The 22,151-nt window shown below is 45.1% G+C and overlaps 1 protein-coding gene across 7 annotated transcripts in view; it reads right to left on the bottom strand.

The window, feature by feature from the left end:
• The window catches only part of LOC122372898 (protein bric-a-brac 2-like), a 42,696-nt gene extending 28,991 nt beyond the window's left edge, over positions 1-13,705 (bottom strand). For 2 of the 7 annotated variants that reach the window (XR_006254943.1, XM_043350575.1), the window contains exons 1-3: positions 13,388-13,681; positions 6,527-6,730; positions 125-313 (exon numbers count right to left, since the gene is read on the bottom strand). Coding sequence is in view for 5 of the 7 variants with exons in the window: in XM_043350575.1 (XP_043206510.1) it covers positions 125-313; positions 6,527-6,715 (378 nt within the window). In the remaining 2 variants the exon portion in view is untranslated. Of the gene's footprint in view, positions 1-124; positions 314-6,526; positions 6,731-13,387 lie in introns of all 7 variants that reach the window. The other 5 variants (XR_006254944.1, XM_043350572.1, XM_043350571.1 and 2 more) reach the window with 5 other exon arrangements.
• Positions 13,706-22,151: the final 8,446 nt, after the last annotated feature.

The raw sequence follows: 22,151 nt of genomic DNA, 5'->3' as shown, positions 1-22,151 counted from the left end.
TGAATAACCCAATGGATGGAAATGGAATATCCTACCCGACACAGACAAAAACAAAGATATTTCAAAGTTAATGTTCGTGTTATTTTGCTCTCAAATTTTCCACCCTCACACACACCGAACCCACCTGATCTTCATCTCCGTCGCTGTCGCCGCTCAGACCCCTGATCTGCAGCATCTCTGCCGTCTTGATGAAGCTGGCCAGCTGGCTCTGGACCACGTTCACCTCTCCGCAGTAGATGAACTGGATAATGGCATGCAGGTCCTCCGCCGAGGTCTCCTTCAGGAAGAACACCGGGTGCTGACATGGGTTCGACTGTGAACGGAAGGCCGGGTGGGGCGCCGGTTAAGATGTGCTTCATCATTTTGAGCGTTCTGGTGACCAGATTAACCCTCGCCCCGTTGGGGGGGGGGGGGCATTTTGCCCCCCCCCCCCCCTGTGGTTTTTCCTGAATAGCAAGAAAACGGCCGCCAAATTTTCAGTACCTTCCCGGGCATCAATTTGACACCTTCACACCAAATTTCAAGTCTAAGGTCACCTTAGGTCAGGAGTTATTGAGGTCAAACTGAGGTCATGTTCGAGCAAAAATTAGCAAAAAACATGCAATCTTGAAACGCTCACCAAATCTACAGTTATCAAGCAATTTCAAAGTTCTTTATATGGTCTGGTAGACAAAAAGCGGCGCTACAAAACTGCTATCTCGGATTTTCAAAATTTTGGGTTTTTGACCCTCAAAAATTCAAAAAATTGATTTTTTTAGAAAAACTAAAAAAAATCAAAAAAAAAATTCCGAAGTTCGAAAAAACCGGAATATATGTGATAGTCCCTGCGCTCTTCTACATACATACCAAATTTCAGATCGATATCTCGTTTTTTGGCCAAGTTATAGCGAAAAAAAACTGTTCAAAAATAATGACGTCAAATTTTTGAACTCAATTTTTAGCGATTCTAGACCACGTACGGCAAAACAAAGACCACCATTGAACTCCCCGTAACGAGCTGCATCGATTCGATACCCATTTTATGCAAAAATATCAACTTTGAAATTTGACCTAATTTGACCTGACCTTGACCTGACCTTGACCAAAAGGTGACCTAAGCTGGCCCCAAAGGCTGCCTGACCCACATAATCGCATTTGTCATGTAAAATGGACCATAAAACATGTATCACACGACACTTTCATATTGTGACCCCCCAGTGACCTGACCTCTGTGACCTGACCTGGTATCAGTGACCTCAAATAGCAAAATATGTGTTTGAAGAACATTTCCCCATCGATGATTTTCAATTAAATGCATTTTACTCGATTTTACAACGCATTTCTTGAAATGCCTGTAAACGGTGAAAATTGGACCTTTGACCTGACCTGTGACGTCATCGGTTTGACCTAGGTCAATAAAATTGGGTCACAAGGTAGTTCCCTGATAGGGCTATCCAACACCGTTTGCCGCTTGTCGCTAGGTTGCGTGGTTCTCGAGATCTTAGGGGTGGGGGGGCCAAAATGCCCCCCCCCCCCCAACGGGGCGCGTTGCTCGGCAGAGCCCAACGGGGCGCGGGTTAACGCATACTGCTTGAGAAATGAGTCCATACGACTTTGTCGCTTGTTAAGCAAGACTGCGTGTTCCCCGTTTCAACTCTAACCAAAAATAAATAAATAACTAAATAAATAAATAAATAAATAAGGCTTAAAAATGATTGAAGGCAGTAAGATTAAGAGCAGCTAACTCATATTGAAATACCATCTAATAAAATATTAAATTAACTGAAGAAAAAAAGAAACATCGCGTTATTATCGCAAAATGAAAGGCGCATATAACACACGCAACCAATATGCTGTGATCGACAAAAAGGCAATAACCTACACCGCACATATTTAAGACGGAGCGTCCTATCTCTGTTTTAATCTTTTTAAAGCAGTGAAGAACCCACAACACATTTTCAACATACAGATTGAGCTTTCTTAATGGACGGATAATGAAGCTAAGTTTCAGTGGCATCGTCATAAAAACGAACTATAGTGCTTTCACCGGAGTTTCGGCTATATCATGTTACGTGTTTGCCGATGGCATTTGCCCACGCATTAGTTCCAACCTTTCAAATGAATGCAAGTCATAGAACTACTGAGAAGCGATAGCGATATAAGGTCTTCCAAAAAAGAATAGCTAATGCATTCTGAGCACTCATCAACGAATACAGCCCTAACATACGGCAGCAGCATCCACAAATGCAATTATAAAACGTGCTTATCCAGGCCTGAGGCAAGTCTACGATCTCGGCAATTACACATACAGTGCGCAGTTTTCGAGATTCAAAGCGTGGAACTCCTATAAACGGTGTCATAAAGACCATTGTCATTTGAGTCCTTCGGTCAATAATTGAATTAATACACCGTGCCAAGTAAAAAATACCCAACATCAATTTTACAACACGACCAATACCAATGGCGCATTGTGATAATTGAGAGAGATATCCAAATTGTGTTTGTTAATTGGGGCTTTAAGGCGTGCCAACTACAAACGGTTCTGGATCTCCCATTCAAAGATTTTTAGCCGTTTGCTGTAATCGAAAACACACTGAAATAAGAAAATGGTCTTCTTTGGTAGGACGCAATTATCATCAGTTTAATATGTTGCGTTTGGGAGCACGAAGTAGACCATACGATAGGCACCTATTTGCTTTTTGTTTGATGCCAATGCGATGTTTATCAATTAAAAAACATATTTCAAAATAAACGGCTTCAGGGAGAGCAGTTTTGATTTCTAGACATATCAGGGGCGGATCCAGAAAATCTCCAAGGGAGGGGCCATTAGAAACCAGGAGGCCCCCCCCCCCATAATCCCACCTGTTGGAGGCCCCATCTTCCCACTTGTTGGCCCCCCCCCAAAAAAAAAAACTGCGTCTATTGAGCTTATCTAGCTGTTCAGGCAACATCTTAACATCTGTGCAGGCTTGGAGGCCCTCTGTGCAGGTTAGGAGGCCCTGTAAAAGTGGTCATCTCTGTGAGTATAAGAGACCTCCAAGTTCTCAGCTAGTCTTCTAAGAAATAACTAAGTGGGTAGGTTAAAAAAAACTCATCGGATTTCGGCCACTTTATTTTCAGGAGACCCCCTTTTCAGCTTTTTAACTTTTTAACTTTTTATTTTATTTTTGAAAAAATCGGCCAAGGGGGGGGGCCATGGCCCCCATGCCCCCCCCCCTTGTATCCGCGCCTGAGACATATTGGGTAAATGGATGATTTCAACGATGTTTTAACCCGCGAGTTGTTGGGGGGGGGGGGCGTTAAACGCCCCCACTTTTTTCGCCGGGCCATAGCATAAAAACGGCGCGCCAAATTTTGGGTACCTGTAGGGAATTGATTGAAGTTTTGTGACAAAGTTTCAAAAAAAATCGGTCGAAAATTTTTTGAGATATCGAGGTTTTAGTGACGTCATGATTTCTGAGTTTTCGACCAAAAACGGCATATGTTCAAAAAATCATATAAAATCACAGAATAGACATACAGACATGCTGTAAAAGCCATTAGACTGCCAATACCATGAAGAATCAAATGGCTGTCTCTGATTATTGATTATCGTTCCACATTTTCCAAAATCTTGAACTGAATCTTGGCAATTTCTCGTGACTACTTCACGACCATGATACATGCATTTCTTAAATCTAACTTTTTGAGCCAAACACGTACACATATGATAAAATGAATGTGACCATCGTGTTCTACGCCCCAAATTACCCATAAAACATGTGCCACAGGCTGCGAATATCAGTTTTGATTTTCGGGGATATGTGCCTACCCGGTTGACCTGACCTTGACCCTGACCTATGCTTGACTGACCCCTACATGGAGCTGACACTCTTGTAGGCCTTACAGGGTGTCCCATAAGTTCGTTCTCACCTAAATTTTACGTTTTTAGTCTCTCTTGCTTAAAGACACGCTGAAATTGGTTCGTTACTGAGCTTACATGGTTGCCATGGCTGGTAGAAATATGCTCCACAGTAACTTATTTCTGTAGACAAAATAGTTTTTGCTAGAGAGCCCGTTTCCTACACAGACGGCTAACGCCGCAACATAGAGGTCTCCAATACGGGTACGTCTCGGTATTTAGTCAGCACGTGACCATTCGCGACGATTGAGGGTGATTGAGGCCTACCAGTCTGTAGACAATGTCCATCGCTAACTGGACGCACAGTCAGCAAGTGACACCGATGATTTGTCGGGAGTCAATCATTGCAAGTTTATCCTCTTTTTTGTCAGCTCTCAGGAGTGAGCCATGTGGCCAAAACTGTGTGGCGCCAAAGTGGCCATCAAAAAGGTCAAAGGGTTAGAAAGTTGGTAAGCAGACTTTTCAGGATGGATTACCAGCTGTCTAAAATTATTCTTACGGGGTACATAACTCAAGGTGACTTAAGCTTTGCTTACCGGAGGGCTCAAAACAGTCAAAAACGTCTTAAAATGGCCAAACATGAGTTTCGTTATGCCTGAGGCTAAAAAAACTAAAGGGCTGAGGACATCAACCAGGTCATCTGGACTAACTAGTCCACGTTCGACATGAAACACCCGTCCAAACCCGAAAACAACCCCATAAGGGCGAAGGAGGAGGCCTCCGTTTCGTCCCGTTATGTTCCTATGCGAAAGGCCAAGATCACGGTATTGTGGGGTTATAGGCGTCCAGACGCTGACCAGGTTGCGATTGGTGTCCCAGAAACAGCTTTGGGAAGCATAATGCTTTTCCAAGAAAATCTAGGAGGAGTTTCAGCCCTCAAGCTGAACTCGAACCGCGAGTATGAACACATTTATAGAGGAGAAAATGGCATCCGAGAGGTCGTAGGCCCATCTTCAGGCAAGACAGTGCATCAGTGCACAGGCCAAGCAAAGCTTAAAAGCGGTGGAAGGAGACTGTGACAGGCGTTTGTGGCAAGACCACATGCCAGGCACCTCATCGGATCAAAATTTCATAAAAAATTGTTGGTTATGCTGAAATTTAGGCTCGTCGAAGCGTAGCGCTGTTCCAGCCTCGAGGAGCTCACGGCGCATGTCAAGTCAGTCTGGGTTAACTTTAAGCCTGCTATGCAGCCAAACATGCCGGTTGGCATGCCGCAGCATGTGTTCATGTGTTTGCCTATTAAATGGGGAGCACATTGAGGGGTCATAAATATATCGAAACGCAAAGTACTCTGTTGCACATGCAAATAAAATGTGAGAACGAACTTATGGGACACCCTGTATATGATGGATTGTGCACCGTTTTGACAGAGTTTATGACGAGAGACGCCCATTGCGAAGTCCTGAAGTCCATGCTACTGAAAGCCCGATTTCAGGTGTTTGACCTGACCTTGACCCGACCTGTGACCTCAAAATTCAACTTTAAAGTACTCATCTGAAGCGTCTCGTCGCCCTCTTTCGTTTGCCGCCTCGTGCGTTTCGCTGCGCCTATTGGTTCTCGAGTTATCGGCTGGGGGCGTTTAACGCCCCCCCCCCCCCAGCAAACGGTGGGTGGCGAAATACCCCAGCAACTGCCGGGTTAATGGACAGCAATTCTTACAGACAAACTTAACCCCACACTTATAGAGGGAGGGGGAAGGGGTCAAACGGAGCTCGCACAGAAAGTCACCAATCGCGACGAAACTTTCAGTGGGTACCCTCGAATTGATCTTTTTTACACCTATCCTGAAAATTATATGACCCTGACCCAAATAACCTTTGACCTGTGGGCTGTGAAATACTTTTCGAGACAATGTTTGGCCGGAATCGCGATCCAGCGTATGTCGGCACACATTATCCGCGCGTTTTCGGTCTTTTTGTGGTGGTAAGCGTTCCAACATGTGCAATGATGTTTGCCCCATGCATTATGGTGGGAGTCAAGGTCACATGAGGGACGGTCAAGGTCAGTGACCTTAGATTACCTTGGTTCACTATTTCGAAATTTACATGTTTCCAGGGTAGTTGTTGGAGCTGATTTAGAATTTACCACCTACCTATCTGAACATTTATGAAGTAGTTTTGGTGCCCACGTAACATGTCCCGAAGTCGCCATTGGAGGTTGACTATAAGTAGCCAGCGGGAAGCCTACTGGTTGAACTGACCAGCTGACCTGACCCGAACAAACCAAAACGCATTAATACATCATGCTTGTTAAAACTAACAAGAAGTTCGTAACCGGGACCCTGAAAACCCCCATCATAACCTCACTTCACGATGCTCTAGCAGGTCCCGAATTTCCCGACTTTTGAGTCATTGACCTGACCTGGAAGGTCAGCCAATGACCTGGGACCTTTAATTTGGGTATAATAGCCTTCCTCGCGTCACTCACAATACCCTCTTTTTCCGCGAAGCTCTAGCTAGAACAGGGGCCGAACAGCAGGGCGGGTCAACAGACCCTCCCCCCGCCCCCTCCCCTATACGTTAGAAAAAGGCCAATACGGGCGAGGGTTGACACTGACACCAGGAAGAAAACAAAAACAAAAAACAGACAGTTGGATCGAACAGAGTGCATGGGCGCTTGCGCGCACCGGGCGCATCCTCCACCCACCTTGAGCAGCTGGCGGAGGCTGGGACTGCTGGCCGACAGCAGGATCTGGTGGGCCTTGACGGCGTGTCCGCCATCGCAGCAGAGTGTCACGTCCAGCAGCTCTTCCTCCCGGCGCAGTTCGTCAAACACTGACGACAGCCGCGACTTGAAGCCGTCCCAGCGCAGACAGAACTTCTGGCCGCCCGTCATCGCGCGGCGCGGCGGCTGCAACAAGACAATTTGTTAACGGTAAATCTAGTAAATGGCGAAGTACTTGTATGAACAGCATTATGACATATATATGTTTCCAAATATAACCTTATGTTCAATGATTGCGAAATGCAAATGGTTCCAAAATTAATTACAAAATGAATATATTTCGGACACTGTCCTTCTTCAGTTCAGAATTGCAAATTAAATCATTTAGTCACAACAGCGCCAGAATATGTCGATAACAGCTAAGTTAGGAAGTCTCACATTGGTAAATTCTCGCGCAAAATAGACAACCATCTTACAGTTGAAATGTTCACAAGGTACCCTTTCATATAAATATAAATATAAATATAAATATAATACATGTGTCCACAATTTACACATTAATTCATCCCTATCATCTATCAATCACTAGACCACAAGCATCTAGTCGTCTATTCAACCATCGAGCCATGCAATCAGTCAAACATCCAACCATCCATGTACTCACACATCACTCAGAGCATAATGGTAAAGTACTTATAATGGTAAAGAGCATAATGGTAAAGTACTTATGCTCTTTGATGTAAGATGGTGGCCTTTGATGACTTGATTGTCTAATTATCTATAGCTGAGTGATGTGTGAGTACATGGATGGTTGGATGTTTGACTGATTGCATGGCTCGATGGTTGAATAGACGACTAGATGCTTGTGGTCTAGTGATTGATAGATGATAGGGATGAATTAATGTGTAAATTGTGGACACATGTATTATATTTATATGAAAGGGTACCTTGTGAACATTTCAACTGTAAGATGGTTGTCTATTTTGCGCGAGAATTTACCAATGTGAGACTTCCTAACTTAGCTGTTATCGACATATTCTGGCGCTGTTGTGACTAAATGAATTAATTTGCAATTCTGAACTGAAGAAGGACAGTGTCCGAAATATATTCATTTTGTAATTAATTTTGGAACCATTTGCATTTCACAATCATTGAACATAAGGTTATATTTGGAAACATATAAACGGTAAATCTATTACAATCCGTAGTTTATTATATCAACAAATTAATATTTTATTCCAATAATTTTATTCCCTTAGAGAATGGACATAGAAGGATGGGTTAATTTATGAAGATGAATAGCTATTGTTGTATGGTTGTTTGATTGTTTGATGACTGAAATGGCCATTTCACATCCACCGCTCATATAGTTGTTAGGTGGTCAAGTAGAGGCACTGCATATGGTGAGGTGAACACCAATTGCAATGCATCTAGGTATTGGACCTATGGACCTATGGATATGCACCTATATGGATCTGTTGGACTTCCTCCCATATCAGCTTTGAAAAAAAGAGAAATGAGTAGTTTTTGAACCACCATGGCACAACTTCTTACAGAAAATCAGCTCTGCCTGCCTTAGATAATTTGTGCAGCACCAAGATGAGTTACAAAATACAATCATCAATAAACATTAGGTACTTGGAGGGTAAAAACAATAACAAAGGAAAATTCAAATACCATTCAGAAAATGTAGCAGCCTCATCTCCCCTTCCTTGCATTTTTACCATACAAACACTGTTTAAAATACCATATAAACACTGTTATCCTTGTTGTTTTAAACGTGACCTTTTCCAATTTTAGCCTAATCTTGAAATCCATCTCCTTGAGAAGAGCAAGGAACAGAAAAAAAGATGGCAGCAGGTGAGCTCCATAGCATAAAGCAGACCAGAGGAGGCTGAATGAACAGATTTTTGTAAACAGGGCATTGAAAAATACTATTCCATTCCATTCCATTCCAGTGTATTTTAGTAAACAAGGATCAAATAAATGTACAGAGCAAATAAGGGATCGGCGCAAAAGCATCGCTTAAATTAAAGCGCCTCTCCGAAGAAGAACATAAAATTGACAATGCTAACCTAACCAATACCTGAGGCCAGACGACGCTAGCCCCGCCAGCAACCCTCCGAGCAACAAACGAACCGGGTCAAGGCGCCCGGGCCCGAGCGACAGCAGCTAGGCCAGCGTGCTTGGGTGTGAGTGGGTTACCTAGTGTTGGGTGTTAAACCGGCGTGAGTGTGCGATGTATGAGTGAATGTGGAGAGCAACAAGTGTGCCCTGGGTTTCAGAAAGGTCGTTTCCATATAGAAGAATGTTAAGCTTCTGTCTACTTGGTAAGTTGTCAAAATTTGGAACGATTGGTCGAACGGCGTTAAAGAGTATTTGCCTGTGGTTTGTGTAAAGGGGGCACCAGAGCAAGTAGTGTGCTGTGTCTTCGTGTTTGTAGCCACAGGAACACGCTGGAGTTGGAGTTAGTTGGAGTGTGAAGAGATGTGCGTTGAGTGTAGCTAGGCCGACACGTAGTCGTGTGTGTTGTGTGTTGAGTGTCTTGGTGCCAAATGAGTGAAGTGCTGGTGGCTCTGGTGCCCCATATCGCTGCCAGACTTGACGAGAGAAATCGCGGGGAGATCGGGTGTCTCGAAGCGATTCGGGAAGAAGGTTCCATTGTCGGATGGTGGCAGGGATGTAGGATCTGCGGAAAGAGGTTAGACGGGTGGGCGGGAGCGATAGGAGTCGTGCGTTGCGCAGTCGAAGTCCTGTGGCGTCTTGTCTTGTGTCTGTCAGAATATTTGTGAGGTATGAGGGAAGAGGGGGGTAGTTGTAGTAAAGACGATGAAAGAATAGTAACTTGTGAATTTGTCTCCTCGTCTCTAGTCGTTCCCACCCCAAGTCTTTGAGAAGTGCGTCAGTCGGTGTTCGAAATAAGGCCCCGAGGGGTGTTCACGGGCACCGCACACTGCTGCGTGCGCTGTGTGCGGTGCGTCCAGCAGGCGTGGGGGTAGGGGATGGGTAGGTGGCTCTGACGTCACGGCTGCGTGCGGTGGACGGTCCGCTGTGGCCAGTCCCGACCGGCCACAGCGTTTGCTGTGTGCGGTGACGGAAGGATGACGTAGGGACGCAGTGGGCGGAGCTTGGAGGCTGTGTGCGGTCCGACCGCACACAGGGCCCGTGAACAGCCCTCCGGTCACAAGTCTTGCACATCGATTTTGTAATATCTGGAGTCGCATTATGTCGTGTGAGGTGATGTTGCCGTCAAACACAATGTCACAATAATCAAAATGTGGTCTAATGTACATGGTATATATTTCGTTGAGAGTTGTTCTGGATAAAAATTTGGCAACTGGGTAAATTGGCCCTAGAAGAGAGTTGACTGTCTTTATTACGTAATTAATATGCTGGTGGAAATGTAGGTCAGTGGAAAGGTTAAGTCCAAGATGTCTATGTTGAGTAACTGGAGTCAGTTGTTTTCCATCGAAATAAAGTGTTAAGTTGTCATTTTCTAGTCTGTTGGTAAAGGTTTGTCGTACCGTCTTGTCAGCATTAAATGTTATGGCCCAGTCTAATCCGTACTGTCGTATTAAGTCAAGGTCTCTTTGTAGTGATTGTTCATGTTGCTGGCTGTGTGGTGGATGTGCTAAATATAGTGAAGTGTCGTCCGCGTAAAATAGTGCTTCGTTTTCTGTTCGGTCGGAAAGGTCATTTAAGTACATCAAAGCGAGCAGAGGTCCAAGGACCGAGCCCTGGGGGCAGCCAGCCTGTATTTCTTGTGATGCCGAAATGCTAGATTCAACTCGAACAACCTGACTCCGGTGTTTAAGGTAAGATTTTAGCCATGCCAATAAGTTCCCTGAGATGTTGTATTGAATTTCGCATTTTTCAATGAGTCCTTCGTGCCAAATTTTATCAAAGTACTTTGAAATATCCAGGAAGATGGCTGTGAAGTCCTTGTTTTCGTTTAATGCTGAATATAGTTGATGCGATAGATAGACAAGTTGGATGTGCGTGCTATGGCTTGGCCTATAGCCGCTTTGTTTTTCAGTCAAAAGATCATGCTCTGAAAGATGTTCATATATTTTATTGAAAACCAATTTTTCAAGAATTTTTGAAATGTTCGGTAGAAGGCTGATAGGTCGATAATTGATTGGGTCGGAACTGGAACCTTTACGTTTGAATATGGGTGTTACGCAAGCTTTTTTCCAAGAAAGGGGAAAGTTGCCTACTTGCAGAGATTTGTTAAATAGTTTACAGAGGGGGTTTGCTAATAAAAGTGCACACATTTTGAGTAGTTTGTTTGGGATTTTGTCGGGACCTGATGCTTTGTTTGCATCTAAGGAATTTAGAATTTTGAGAACCTCGAGCTCGGTCACCTGGACCTCCGCAAGCTGGGGAGTATTGGGTGGTGGAGGATTAATGTGAGGTACGTTAAGGTCACGTGTGTCAAGTCGGGTCTGTTTTGCAAAATGGTCATTTAAAATTGTGGCCTTGTCATAGTCATTCGTAATTGGCGTTCCGTCTTGATCAATGAGAGGTGGCATAGTATGAGTGTCTTTTTTCCCTATCAGTCCCTTTAAAATCCTATGGTACGTGCGTGGATTTTGTTTCTGGTCAAATAGCTTAGTAACCTCTGATTGGATGTGCATGTCTTTTAGTCGTTGATTTGTCTCTGTTGTTAGGTTTCGTTGAGTCCTCCACCTTTGCCAGTCCTCAGGAGTGTCATGTCTTTTTGCAATTTTGAACAATCTGTCACGTTTTCTGATTTGGCGTTTGAGCTCAATGTTAAACCATGGCTTGTTGTTGAATTTGGTAGTAAATGTCTTGACTGGGATTGAGGCTTTAGCTGCAGTTAGAAGGGCTTCAGTTACGTTTTCAGTTGCAGTGTCTATGTCACAGTCAAGAAGTCTGTCCCAATCAGTGTCCATCAAGAGTCTAGTGAGCTTGTCAGTGTCAGTTTGTCTGTAGTCCCAGAATTGTATTGTTTTGCTGATATTTGGAGGACGTTCTATATTTATTGAAACGTATACAGGTATGTGATCGATATTGGAGAAGGGAGAAAGAAGTCCAGAATCTTCAACCATCAGTTCGTTAGATATTACTATAAGATCCCTCAAATTTGCAATTTTGCTTGTTTCCATATACCGAGTGGGTTCATTTATGAGTTGTTCAAGGTTGGAAGAAGAAATTTCGTCATGGAGGGCAATCTCGTAGGGTGATATTGGGCTATGGGTTGAAAATCTCTGATCGAGAAATGTGTTGCCTCCATTGTAATCCCCTGTAATTATTATATTGTTTGGAGAATATATTCTTGCTAGGGCAACACTTTCTGACATTTTATCAAGGATTGAGGAATAGTTGTCTGATGTCTGGTTTGGTGGTACATAAATTGAACATATAATAAGGGATATCTGGTTTATTTTAATAAGACACCAAATCCACTCTACACCAGGGGATTCAAGTTCTACGAGTCTTTTGACAGGGAGATTGTCACGCACATAAATGGCAACACCACCTCCATGTCTGTCTCTGTGTCTTGTCAAGGGACTATGAAACTAAGGACTAGCATGTACTAAGGGAGGTCTGAGGCAGGACAAGAACAGAGGCACACGTTAAAAACACCTTATATTGCCAGCCTATTACCCACCCAAAGATAGTAGATTCACTGCTTTTCTATTAGGTAGCAGATTATAACCAGCTACCAGTTCCCTGGCTTATCCCTTGATTCTAGCACTGTTTGGTATTGGCACGGATCACATTGGCATCAGCTTTTGATTAGTATGCTCCAGCAGTGAGAAGTCTTCCATAATATGGAAGATGCTTGTATGAAAGATGCTTGCATGAAAGATGCTTGTATGAAAGATGCTTGTATGAAAGATGCTTGCATGAAAGATGCTTGTATGAAAGATGCTTGCATGAAAGATGCTTGTCATTTGGATTCTTGGCCTCATATTGTGCACCACACACCCCCAATGAATTTCAACAAGCAGAAGCTGAGAAGTGCCAACAGGCTCACAGCATTCTCCCAAAAAAGTGACTGAACTGTGGCCTGTGTTATGGTTGGGGTTTTCCATGCCCTCTACCAGCAGCCTATCCCAAGGCTGACAGATTTGGCTCGGTGAGTCCTATCAGGCCCAATCTTGTGAAGACTGCACTATTCTACTCAAGGCATTTCAAAGCTGAATTTGGTAGCATGTACAATTGCAATGATCCTAATGTTGGCATATGCACGTCAGAGTCATCAGCTCTGAACAAAGGAAGTTCAGAGAGTCAAAGGGAACAAATCTATGGGCTGAAATATTTTAAGACTGCTTCAAATTTACTAATAGTTTTCTTCCGCTGAACTTCAGCCATTGCTGGTGCTGCTTATCATCCATTCTACAGGATCAATGACTTATTGTCCCCGGAGGGCTGTTCACGGGCCCTGTGTGCGGTCAGACCGCCACCGCACGCAGCCTCTAAGCTCCGCCCACTGCGTTCCTACATCAGCCTTCCGTCACTGCACACCAGTGACCGCTGTGGCCGGTCGGGAGTCGGGACTGGCCACAGCGGACTGTCCACTGCAAGCAGCTGTGATGTCAGAACCACCTACCCATCCCCAAGATTCTTGCCCCATCCCCTACCCCCACCGCACACACCGCGCTCAGCAGTTTGTGGTGCCCGTTAACACCCCTCACGAGTGAAGTGTGGCCTCAGCCTACACGAAGCACACAAATGCAAACACAAGTAATAGTAGCTAATCCTAAAGTTAGTATAAACAAACTTTGCTATTCTAGCATGAGGCAACTGGAAGAGAACTTGAAACATAACGAGTGAAGTCCATGGACAGTGCAAGTGGGGTCACAGGGAACTTACCGAGATTTCAAGAAAAGACAAGCTTATGTTTCACAAAACTGAGCTATAGATCACTGCACAATATTCCAGCAGTCGTAAGCTCCGTTACATTATAAAGATCCACGTCATTCCCCTGCAGCAATCTCCACAAAACCCGCAACCCACCAAATTACAAAGCTCTATAGATGGCTTGCAACCAACAAATGCCCAAGACTATAGAGCTCCCAAATGCCGCAAATATGGCTGAAGCCAAACAAAAGCGAGAAAGTAGAAACGCGGGAAAATCGCGTAGCTTATGCCGCGCCAAATTTCGTCAAGGCTGCTTTATTACAAAGCTTGGTGTCAATGGTCTCTAAAATGCAGCACTTTCTGGATTGGACTGATGCACCTTTTTCGTAATTACCGACCGACGGCAGATTCACAATCCTAGATAGGGTTTTTTAACACAATATCAACATCATCCTATGGCCTATTGTCCATCAGTGGCGGTGGAGCACCTTCAATGAAAGGGGGGGGGGGCACTGGCTACTTTTGGTCCCATTCTTTCCATACGCCCATAGGGTTAATGAGGGGGCACGGTGCCCCGGTGCCCCCTCCCCCCGTTCCGCCGTCTATGTTGTCCATAAGTGAGCACTGCTCTTCAAAATTGTGGCACAGAGTGAAGAAGTCGCCCATTCCTCCACTACATAGAGTCCATTCCCTCAGAGTGACTTCCCTCCACTCGTTTCCGGTTTATTTGTCCCCAGGCTTCCTCGGTCATCCGCAACTCGCAAGGCAAGTGCACTACGGAAAACACTTGGTCTGTGACTCTGTCATTGATCGTCAGCTTATGACCTATAAGTAGGTATGCCTATAATATGAGGTATACCTATTCCCCTATAACTTATATGGTCATACATAGGAAAATACAGTTTTCCTACGGTCATACATAATTGCCTAGGTACCATAGATATATGGTCTTACTATAGTCGTTTTGCTCTGGTCGTTCGTCACTATCCGTTATGCCCAGCCAGGCAAAGTCGGTCTGGGCCGTAGCTGGTTTTACTCTGGCTAGCTCCGCCTAAGGCATTTGCTCTAGCTAAAGCACGGACAAGGTCTGGGGCTCTACTGGAGCTGACACACGATCACGGAGCTCGCCCGCACCACAGCCGGACTTATACCGCATCAACCGTGCCGTACCTCAAGTCCTCAACCGTACTTCAGCCACAGTAAGCCAGAACAGCTACGACAGCCGGACTTGAGCCGTGGCAGGGAGCCGGACTTAAGCCAGGCTTGGCGGTCCGCAATTATACCAACTCGGGAGCGTTACGGCAAAGGCTGGCTGACCGGAATATCGCCATAGGCGATCCAAACCCCGGCTCTGACGGCGTTCCGTTTACCTCGGCCCAAGTCGGAGTTGCCGGGACAAGACGGACTTGAACCGAACCAAATTTTTGGCTGGGCGTTAGCTTTCATTTTAACATCAGCGGCTATTTTATTTATTTCTAGTTTTTGGTCGCGATCGGCCGCTTCTTGCGCGAGTTAGGTAATTGCAAAAAACGAGGGGGAGGGGTCCGTTCGATCGACCCACCCTCCTCCTATAAGTCCGAGCAAGGCCATATAAGAGCGCGAGGGCTACACCTCACTCGAATACCTAACAAGTTACATGAAACTGACTAACCAACCAACCATACATGTAGGTACGCACTGCTGTCATAGTATGGCAGCAGTATGGCAGCAGTAGTATGGCAGCTATACTAAGACCATTCATCATTGATTATCATCGGCAGGGCGCTGAGCGGGATCAAAGAGTGCCCCGAGGAGGACACGAAGCTAGCCGAGGATGAGATTTTAACCCGTAAGCTAGCCGTGGAAGACCATTAGCTACCTCAGTTAGCAATTGTCGCCACTCAACCGAGCGAGGTCTGCAGTTCCGTCCAATTTACGGACTTTGATGACGCGGAGAGATGTGCTGAGAGCAGCATTGTAGACCCATTTGTAATCTAATGATTCCGTCTAGAGGAAAAGTACGGTTTGTTGAGTTTCTGTTTTATCATATGGCCGTTTTCTTTGCCGCCGACGCCGCCGTTGATTGGATCAGGAACTGCAGAAAGGCTATAGGTACGATAACGTAGATATTATTTATTGATACAAAATGTTGCAAACATTCGGCTAAATATATAGGTAACTGAAGTTCAAGTTATAGGTGATGGACGATAGCTGAGGGATGCTGTGATTTGTGCAGCCGCTGCACTGATTAGAATGACATAAAAGTTCATAATGATCGGCGGAGAGCTCGATGTAAGGGCATCATAGCTGCGCGACACTGTTTATTTGACACTTGAGACTTGACACCAAATGCGCCACTAGCTGTATCAAGTGGCGATGTCATAGCCAAAAACAATGTCAGACGAGTCACGAGACGAAGACTGTGGAAGAAATGGGAGAACTAGTTTTTAACCGATGAAACGTTAATCACAATCCACGAGCCATTACTTTTTATTCATTTATTCATTTAGTTATTTATTTATTTATTTAATTATTTATTTGGCGTCATAATTAGTAATTGCAATATCACCTAGCTCCAGTGGCGTAGCGAAGGGGGGTCCCTATGGTCCCTAGGGACCCCCCTTGGGCCTTCCATTGGCCCCTATCCCCGAAGCTGACGGCAGAGCCCTTCGTAGTTTCAAAAGTTCCGGGATGGGCTGTTTCAAATGGGTGACCACACATGAATGTGGGCTTTACCTACGTACATACACCCTATCCAATTATTAGGGCGGACTTCACTCACTTTATTTTTGATGGGCCTCTTTTCAATTTTATTTAATATGTATTTCTTATAGTTTGGTTGAAGTTCGAGGGGCCCTCTTCAGAGCTAGTGAAGGGCCCCTGATAGCTTGACGGGGGCCCTCTAAACTAAAGAAAGGCCCTCTTGCTACACGAGAGGGCCCTTTGAAGCCATGAAGGGGCCGCCTGATCGCTTGACGGGTGCCCTCTGGCTCTGAGCCACAGGAAAACCCTCCAATTGCATTAAGGGCCCCTGATCGCTTGACAAGGGCCCTCTGAACTACAGAAAGGCCCTCTGAATACACGAGAGGGCCCTCTGAACGCATGAAGAGGCCCCTGATTGATTGACGTGGGCCTTCTGAGCTACAGTAAAATCCTCTGAGCGCATGAAAGGGCCCCCGGTCGCTGGACGGGGCCCTCTTATCTACCGACGGGCCCTCTGAACGCGTCGAGTTGCCCTTTGACTCTGAGGCGAGCTCATGATGGGACTCTGACTAACATCTGAATTCTGAAGGGTCCTCTGTCGAAGTGTAAAGGAACCGCAACTTGCGTGAGGGGCCCTTTTTGGACCGAGAGGGCCCTCTGTCGGTCTGAGGGGCCCCCGATCGGTCTGAGGGGCCCCCGATTGGTCTGAGGCTCTCATGGCCTGAAGCGGCCTTTGACGGTCTGAAGGACCCTCATCCGACCTACGAGACCCTCAGTCGGCCTTCTGAACCGGCTGAGCGACTCTATGAGGCTATTCGTGGGCCTATCTGGCAAGGGCCCATGGACTGCTTGCCCCCTCAGTTCTAACATTTTTTTCATTTTTATAAATAATTTTTTTTTTTTTCAACTTATTTGGGCCCCCTCCAAAAATAGTGCATGAAATCCGACGACTTTTTAATTTTTGAGGGGGGTTACCTTGGGCCCTTGTAGGTTTAGAACACCCCTTGAGGAAATCCTGGCTACGCCCCTGCCTAGCTCGGAGGATGTCTGCTCCTGCGCATCTTCAGCTTTCTACGATCCTTCCGGGGGTTACCTACCTACTCTAAAATAAAGACAATCTCCTCCGCTACAGCATCGTATAAGAGCGCTCCGCGGTAGACCACGTCAAGTTCTTCACCAAGTTTGACCGCTGGCAGCGGCGTTTCACGTTCTCGATCTAAGGCTTATTGTTATGGTTAGTCTCTCGGTTCCTAAGGGCACACCCGTAGGTGAAGTAGAGGTCCACGGGACGCACTATGGAGGCGAATGATTCACTATGTTGTCGTTTTTTATAATGCCCTTGGGATGTGTGTGTGACACTGCCTTTGTAAACGGGAACTGGAGGCCGACAGAGTGTAGGCCGTCACGGGGTGAAGGGTATATCTCAGAACAATATTACTATACAGCTAAGTGTTTTTAGTTAGTTTTACACTGATCTCTCAGGTCGGTGTCTGCGTCACTCACCAAACCGAGGCCTTCCCATTATCTTTTTTAAGCCCGTTTGGCGTTTACCCATATGAGCACGAAATCATCCACCGAATCTAGCATTGAAATCATCCCAATGAAGCATAAAACGGGAGATCAACGCATGGAAAAAGCTGCACAGCAGAAAGACGACAATCCTTGCAGATGAAGGAGAAAGAGAAAAAAGACTTGCTATGGCCAGAGTCCAGAGTTGTGTATAAATATGACAAAATGAATCCGGAGATCTGTCCCCTTCCTATGAATTTTTATCAGTCGGATCCAAAAGGATGGTGGAGGCCAGCTATTTCATTTCTTGATAGATTTGCCGGGCCCTAGGATTATATAGGGTTATAAATATGAACATAATTGTTGTCGAAAGCTCCGGTGACGTTAAGGGCAATATCGATACTTATCTGATTTTTATTAAGACAAGAAAAAAATGCTGAAAAGTAAACAGAATATGCTGTCATTTGCAAAGGTTCTGTTTGGGTGCTTTTATATGATTTTATTTTCATTTATTATTTGGAATTTTACATTGCTTACGAAACAAACTCGAAACTGTTTACATATGTATATACAGGGGCTCCGCCACAGGGGGGTACGCGGGGGTCCGGACCCCCTCAATAATTTACCTGGGGGGTACAGTACCCCCCAATATTCCAAATACCTATAAGCTTGTTTTCGCGTAAGAATGACTAAATCGTTCACAGAATGTGTTGAATAATTTAGAATGTGCAGTGTTGACAGTCGCAAAGCTAAGGAATTTAAGATCTAGAAATGTACAGATCCCTAAAAATGTGACACACGAAGCGCTCAACTCTCGCCGACCTAGTAGGTACGGGAGTGTCATTATTCTGCCATTTTGTTATTAAAATGAATGCGTTTAAGATTGCTATAGGATTAGCTCAGCATGCTAGAATTCGGCTATAATTTCGTGAGAGAGGTCCAGTTTGCAGAACACCTAGACACAATACCCGCCCCAACAGAGCTTCAAAGCGATCTGAGAATCCTTTTTCCATGTGAGGTCAACCGATAGTGTTGGGGGAAGGGGGTTAGGCCGGTCTTTCAAGCACCGTACTAGTCTAAGCAGCCTCACACCATTCTGAGGTAATCTGCGATAATCTGCACAGGACTCTGAATGCAGGTCGGTAGAGATACGTCTACAAATCACAACTCTTACAGGATCCCCTGCATAACCTGACCTTTGATTCTTGATATCCATTTTCAGGTCGATGTAGGTCACTCGCTGATCACAGAGATTGAATGTCATCAAGGACTCCATACTGCTATATGTATGAAGGCAGGGCTTTTAAATCCCTTCAACGACTCCTAAAGCCATGCGCTTTCCTTTAACTACGGCCTTGGAGGACCCGGCACTGGCAGCTAAGAGCCTACATAGATATCTGAGCGCCTATGAAGGTCCCTGAGTTCCCAAGCTGAAGCGCATGCCAGTCACTGAGAGCCTAATGCGCTGTCTGATGGCTAACACCGCCCTTGGAGCGCGCAACAGCGGCCTCCATTGCTCAAAAACGTTGATTTGAGAGGCCACCATGTCGGTGACAATGGGCTCCGCTTCTCGGTTTTCGATTTTTTGTGCAAATTGAGCCTTGGTTTTTCGGCTCAAAGCAAAATTATCCCGATAAAATTATTAAGTTTTCTTTGAGCTATAGAAAAAACGGCAATTTTTCATCATCTTCGGGAGCTGCAGGGGGAGGATGAATTTGCCCAAAATGCCCACCCTGGATCCGCCAGCGAGGTTTTGTGTTTTCGGTCGGACCCCCCCAATCCCAAAACCGTGGCGGAGCCCCTGTGTATATACATACTCTGAAGTCTTAAGTATGCTAAAATAGCTGGTCGTATGCTAAAAACAGACTTCTTTTATATGACTAGAGTTTTTAGACGTGATCGTTCTAAAAACATTGCATCAGCCAGTATCAAAGCCACAATGACTGCCAAAAAAACTCCATTAGATTAGACAGCAACATACCTTTTATTATCGGCTCACCTCAGGGGCTGTTGGTGTAGTCAAAACACTCCCCCAATCACGACAAGGTGTAATTAGCAAGTTATAATGATGTTGGGATTTCCTTCATTCTCACTTTGCTAATTTTCAGAGCTTATTTGACGAGAGCGGAACATATTACGAGTTATTGTTGATGAGTTTTTTATGCCCGGGACAGTGTTAATGAGATACTGAATTGTAAATGCATATTGGGTACTCAGGATATGACGAATACTGGATAGCGCATATAGCTGGTCCATTAAGAAAACTCGGCATCATCAGAATCTTCAATCTGACTGGTATGGAAATTACATGATCACTATTAACTAGGAGTGAAATAAAATGACATTGTGAGTCAGAAATGGTCAGATACGACCAGGCATTCGAAGTATATTTGCTGTTAATCTGGGTGTATGAATTTATTTGAACTACATCGCATGTATTTTTTATTCTTCAAAATGTCTATTTATTTCATGCAGGAACGAAAAAACGGGTGCAGAAATGGGTTTCCGATCGAATTCAGCACGATTTTCATAAAATCAGTATCCGCGCTACAGCGCGATAACTGTGTGAATTCTTAACTGGAATTTTCTATAGCTTGCTGTTTCAAGTCACACAGCAATAATCTATATATACATTAAATGCCCTCACGTCTTTTCAGGGTTGAGCTATTATATAGCTATTGTCCTCACCGTCTAAAATGACAGCTGTGCAATGTGCATGGTCTGGTCACTTCAATTGTCATTTCAGCTTTATCCTGATTTCACGGTCAGCTAGCGGCATTTCATCCCTGTCCCGATTTCACGATCAGCTAGTTCAGTCCTGCTCTAATCAAAGGTCATATTTATCAACATCATAACAGAGCACCTACAGTTCAGTCGCTTTGTCTCCTTTGAAATCTCGCTTGGTCGTAGATCAAAGCCGTACCTGAGCGGTGCCAAGTGGTACTGGAAGGCGTTTGTGAATCATTTTGGTGCGTCGCTCTTATCGAATGGTTGGATGAATTCCAAAATGCCACTGAGATCCAGAGCGGAGTTAGTTCGTTACAATTTTTCGAATATGTGTAATCAAGCTGCTGAAGCTTGCTGGAAAAATAGAAACAGTCGCAGCGTCGCACCTTCTTCAGACCTTCTTCTATCTCAATCCTGTCGATGATTACCCACGAAAGAAACATTATCTTCTTCAATAATGGCATGAACTATTTGTCATATCCTCTCATCTCATGTAATAATCTCACTGAGCAATTTCCCTCTCACCCTCTCCTCAACTCTCTACTCCTCTTCTCTCCCCTAATCTCCTCGATCTCCTCTGCCTTCATCTACTAAATCAAGGAAGATGTGCTTAAGTTTATTCGACATCCGAGTCTGCACGGGCAGTAAGAACCTGTTTTGAACACTCTCCGAGCTCGCGTATCCTCCAAAATGCCGAAGACCCAGAAGTTGTGGCACGTGACGTCCGTCAGAGTAAATGAAGCCACGTGACCGTCGCGTCGGCTGGGAAGTACTTGCTTTTGGGTCGGCATTGGATACAACATGTGTCGAGCTTTTAATCATCCTATCCGGGCCTGTATTCATAGTTAACGAATAGGGTGGTGGCTACCACGACAAGAAGAGTTGCCAAGCACGGAGACGGTCGCACGACTCACCCTGAATACGAAATGCGTAGCTTGATGATTATCAAAATGTATCGCCGGGATGTGACGGCTGTTGCCCTCTGAAACATTGGCTGCTGCTTTGTCACTTCACGCGGCGACAGCCCGAGAGCTATCTAGCAGTTGGATGAAGGATTTATGAAACGAGAATGCATGTCAGTGGTGATCGTCCACGATTTATTATTGTAATAGGGGTTAGTGAACCCGCCGACGATCTTATTTCGAGAAGGTAAATGACCGACAACTTGTTGCTAAGACACCAACACCAAACGCTGTACTTTTGGGACGCCTGCGAGTTGTTTCCAGATTGATTACTCAAGATCAAGATTCAAGTAGACGCCACCACTCAAAGCGCTGAAATAAGTAAACTAGAATGCAAAAGCAGAAAGGTCATAGAAATTTATGAGGCGCATCCCAAAAGTTGTTTCTGTGGAGGCATTAGTCGCATCGTGAGTGACATAGTGACCTAAATCTCGACTCAAAGTGCTCTCCAGCATGAGCCTCGCGATGCTGTCTGAGACGGCATCATCATTCATTCCATCTCCCCACTCAGTCATTTCAATGCCTCCCCAACTACTCAGTCATTTCAACCCATCTGATCGGAGTTCTGAACACACTTCTGACAATGTGATCATCACGAGATCGACCGTGTGTCGATCCAAGTCCCTGTGCCCTTGTGGATAACATATGGAGCTCCCTGTTTGTCCCCATGAGGACCATTTAATCCTCAGGAGAGGCCATCACTCTACGGAGAAAATGCCGGGCGGTCTCGTGACACCTTCCAGTGGAACTTTAGGCCGTTAGTGTGGGCGTGACCGGAAGAAAAGTGGGGCGTTTAGTGAGGTCGACACAACAATTGTGCCTGCAGATGCAGTCTGTGACTTTCTATTGTGTTTGCTATATCTCTGTCAATGGCCTAGGAGGTCTGCTGCAATGGG

Source organism: Amphibalanus amphitrite, unplaced genomic scaffold (assembly GCF_019059575.1).
Source record: "Amphibalanus amphitrite isolate SeventyFive unplaced genomic scaffold, NRLGWU_Aamphi_draft 001416F_arrow, whole genome shotgun sequence".
Taxonomy (NCBI): domain Eukaryota; kingdom Metazoa; phylum Arthropoda; class Thecostraca; order Balanomorpha; family Balanidae; genus Amphibalanus; species Amphibalanus amphitrite.
This window is presented reverse-complemented; position numbering and strand designations above follow the sequence as displayed.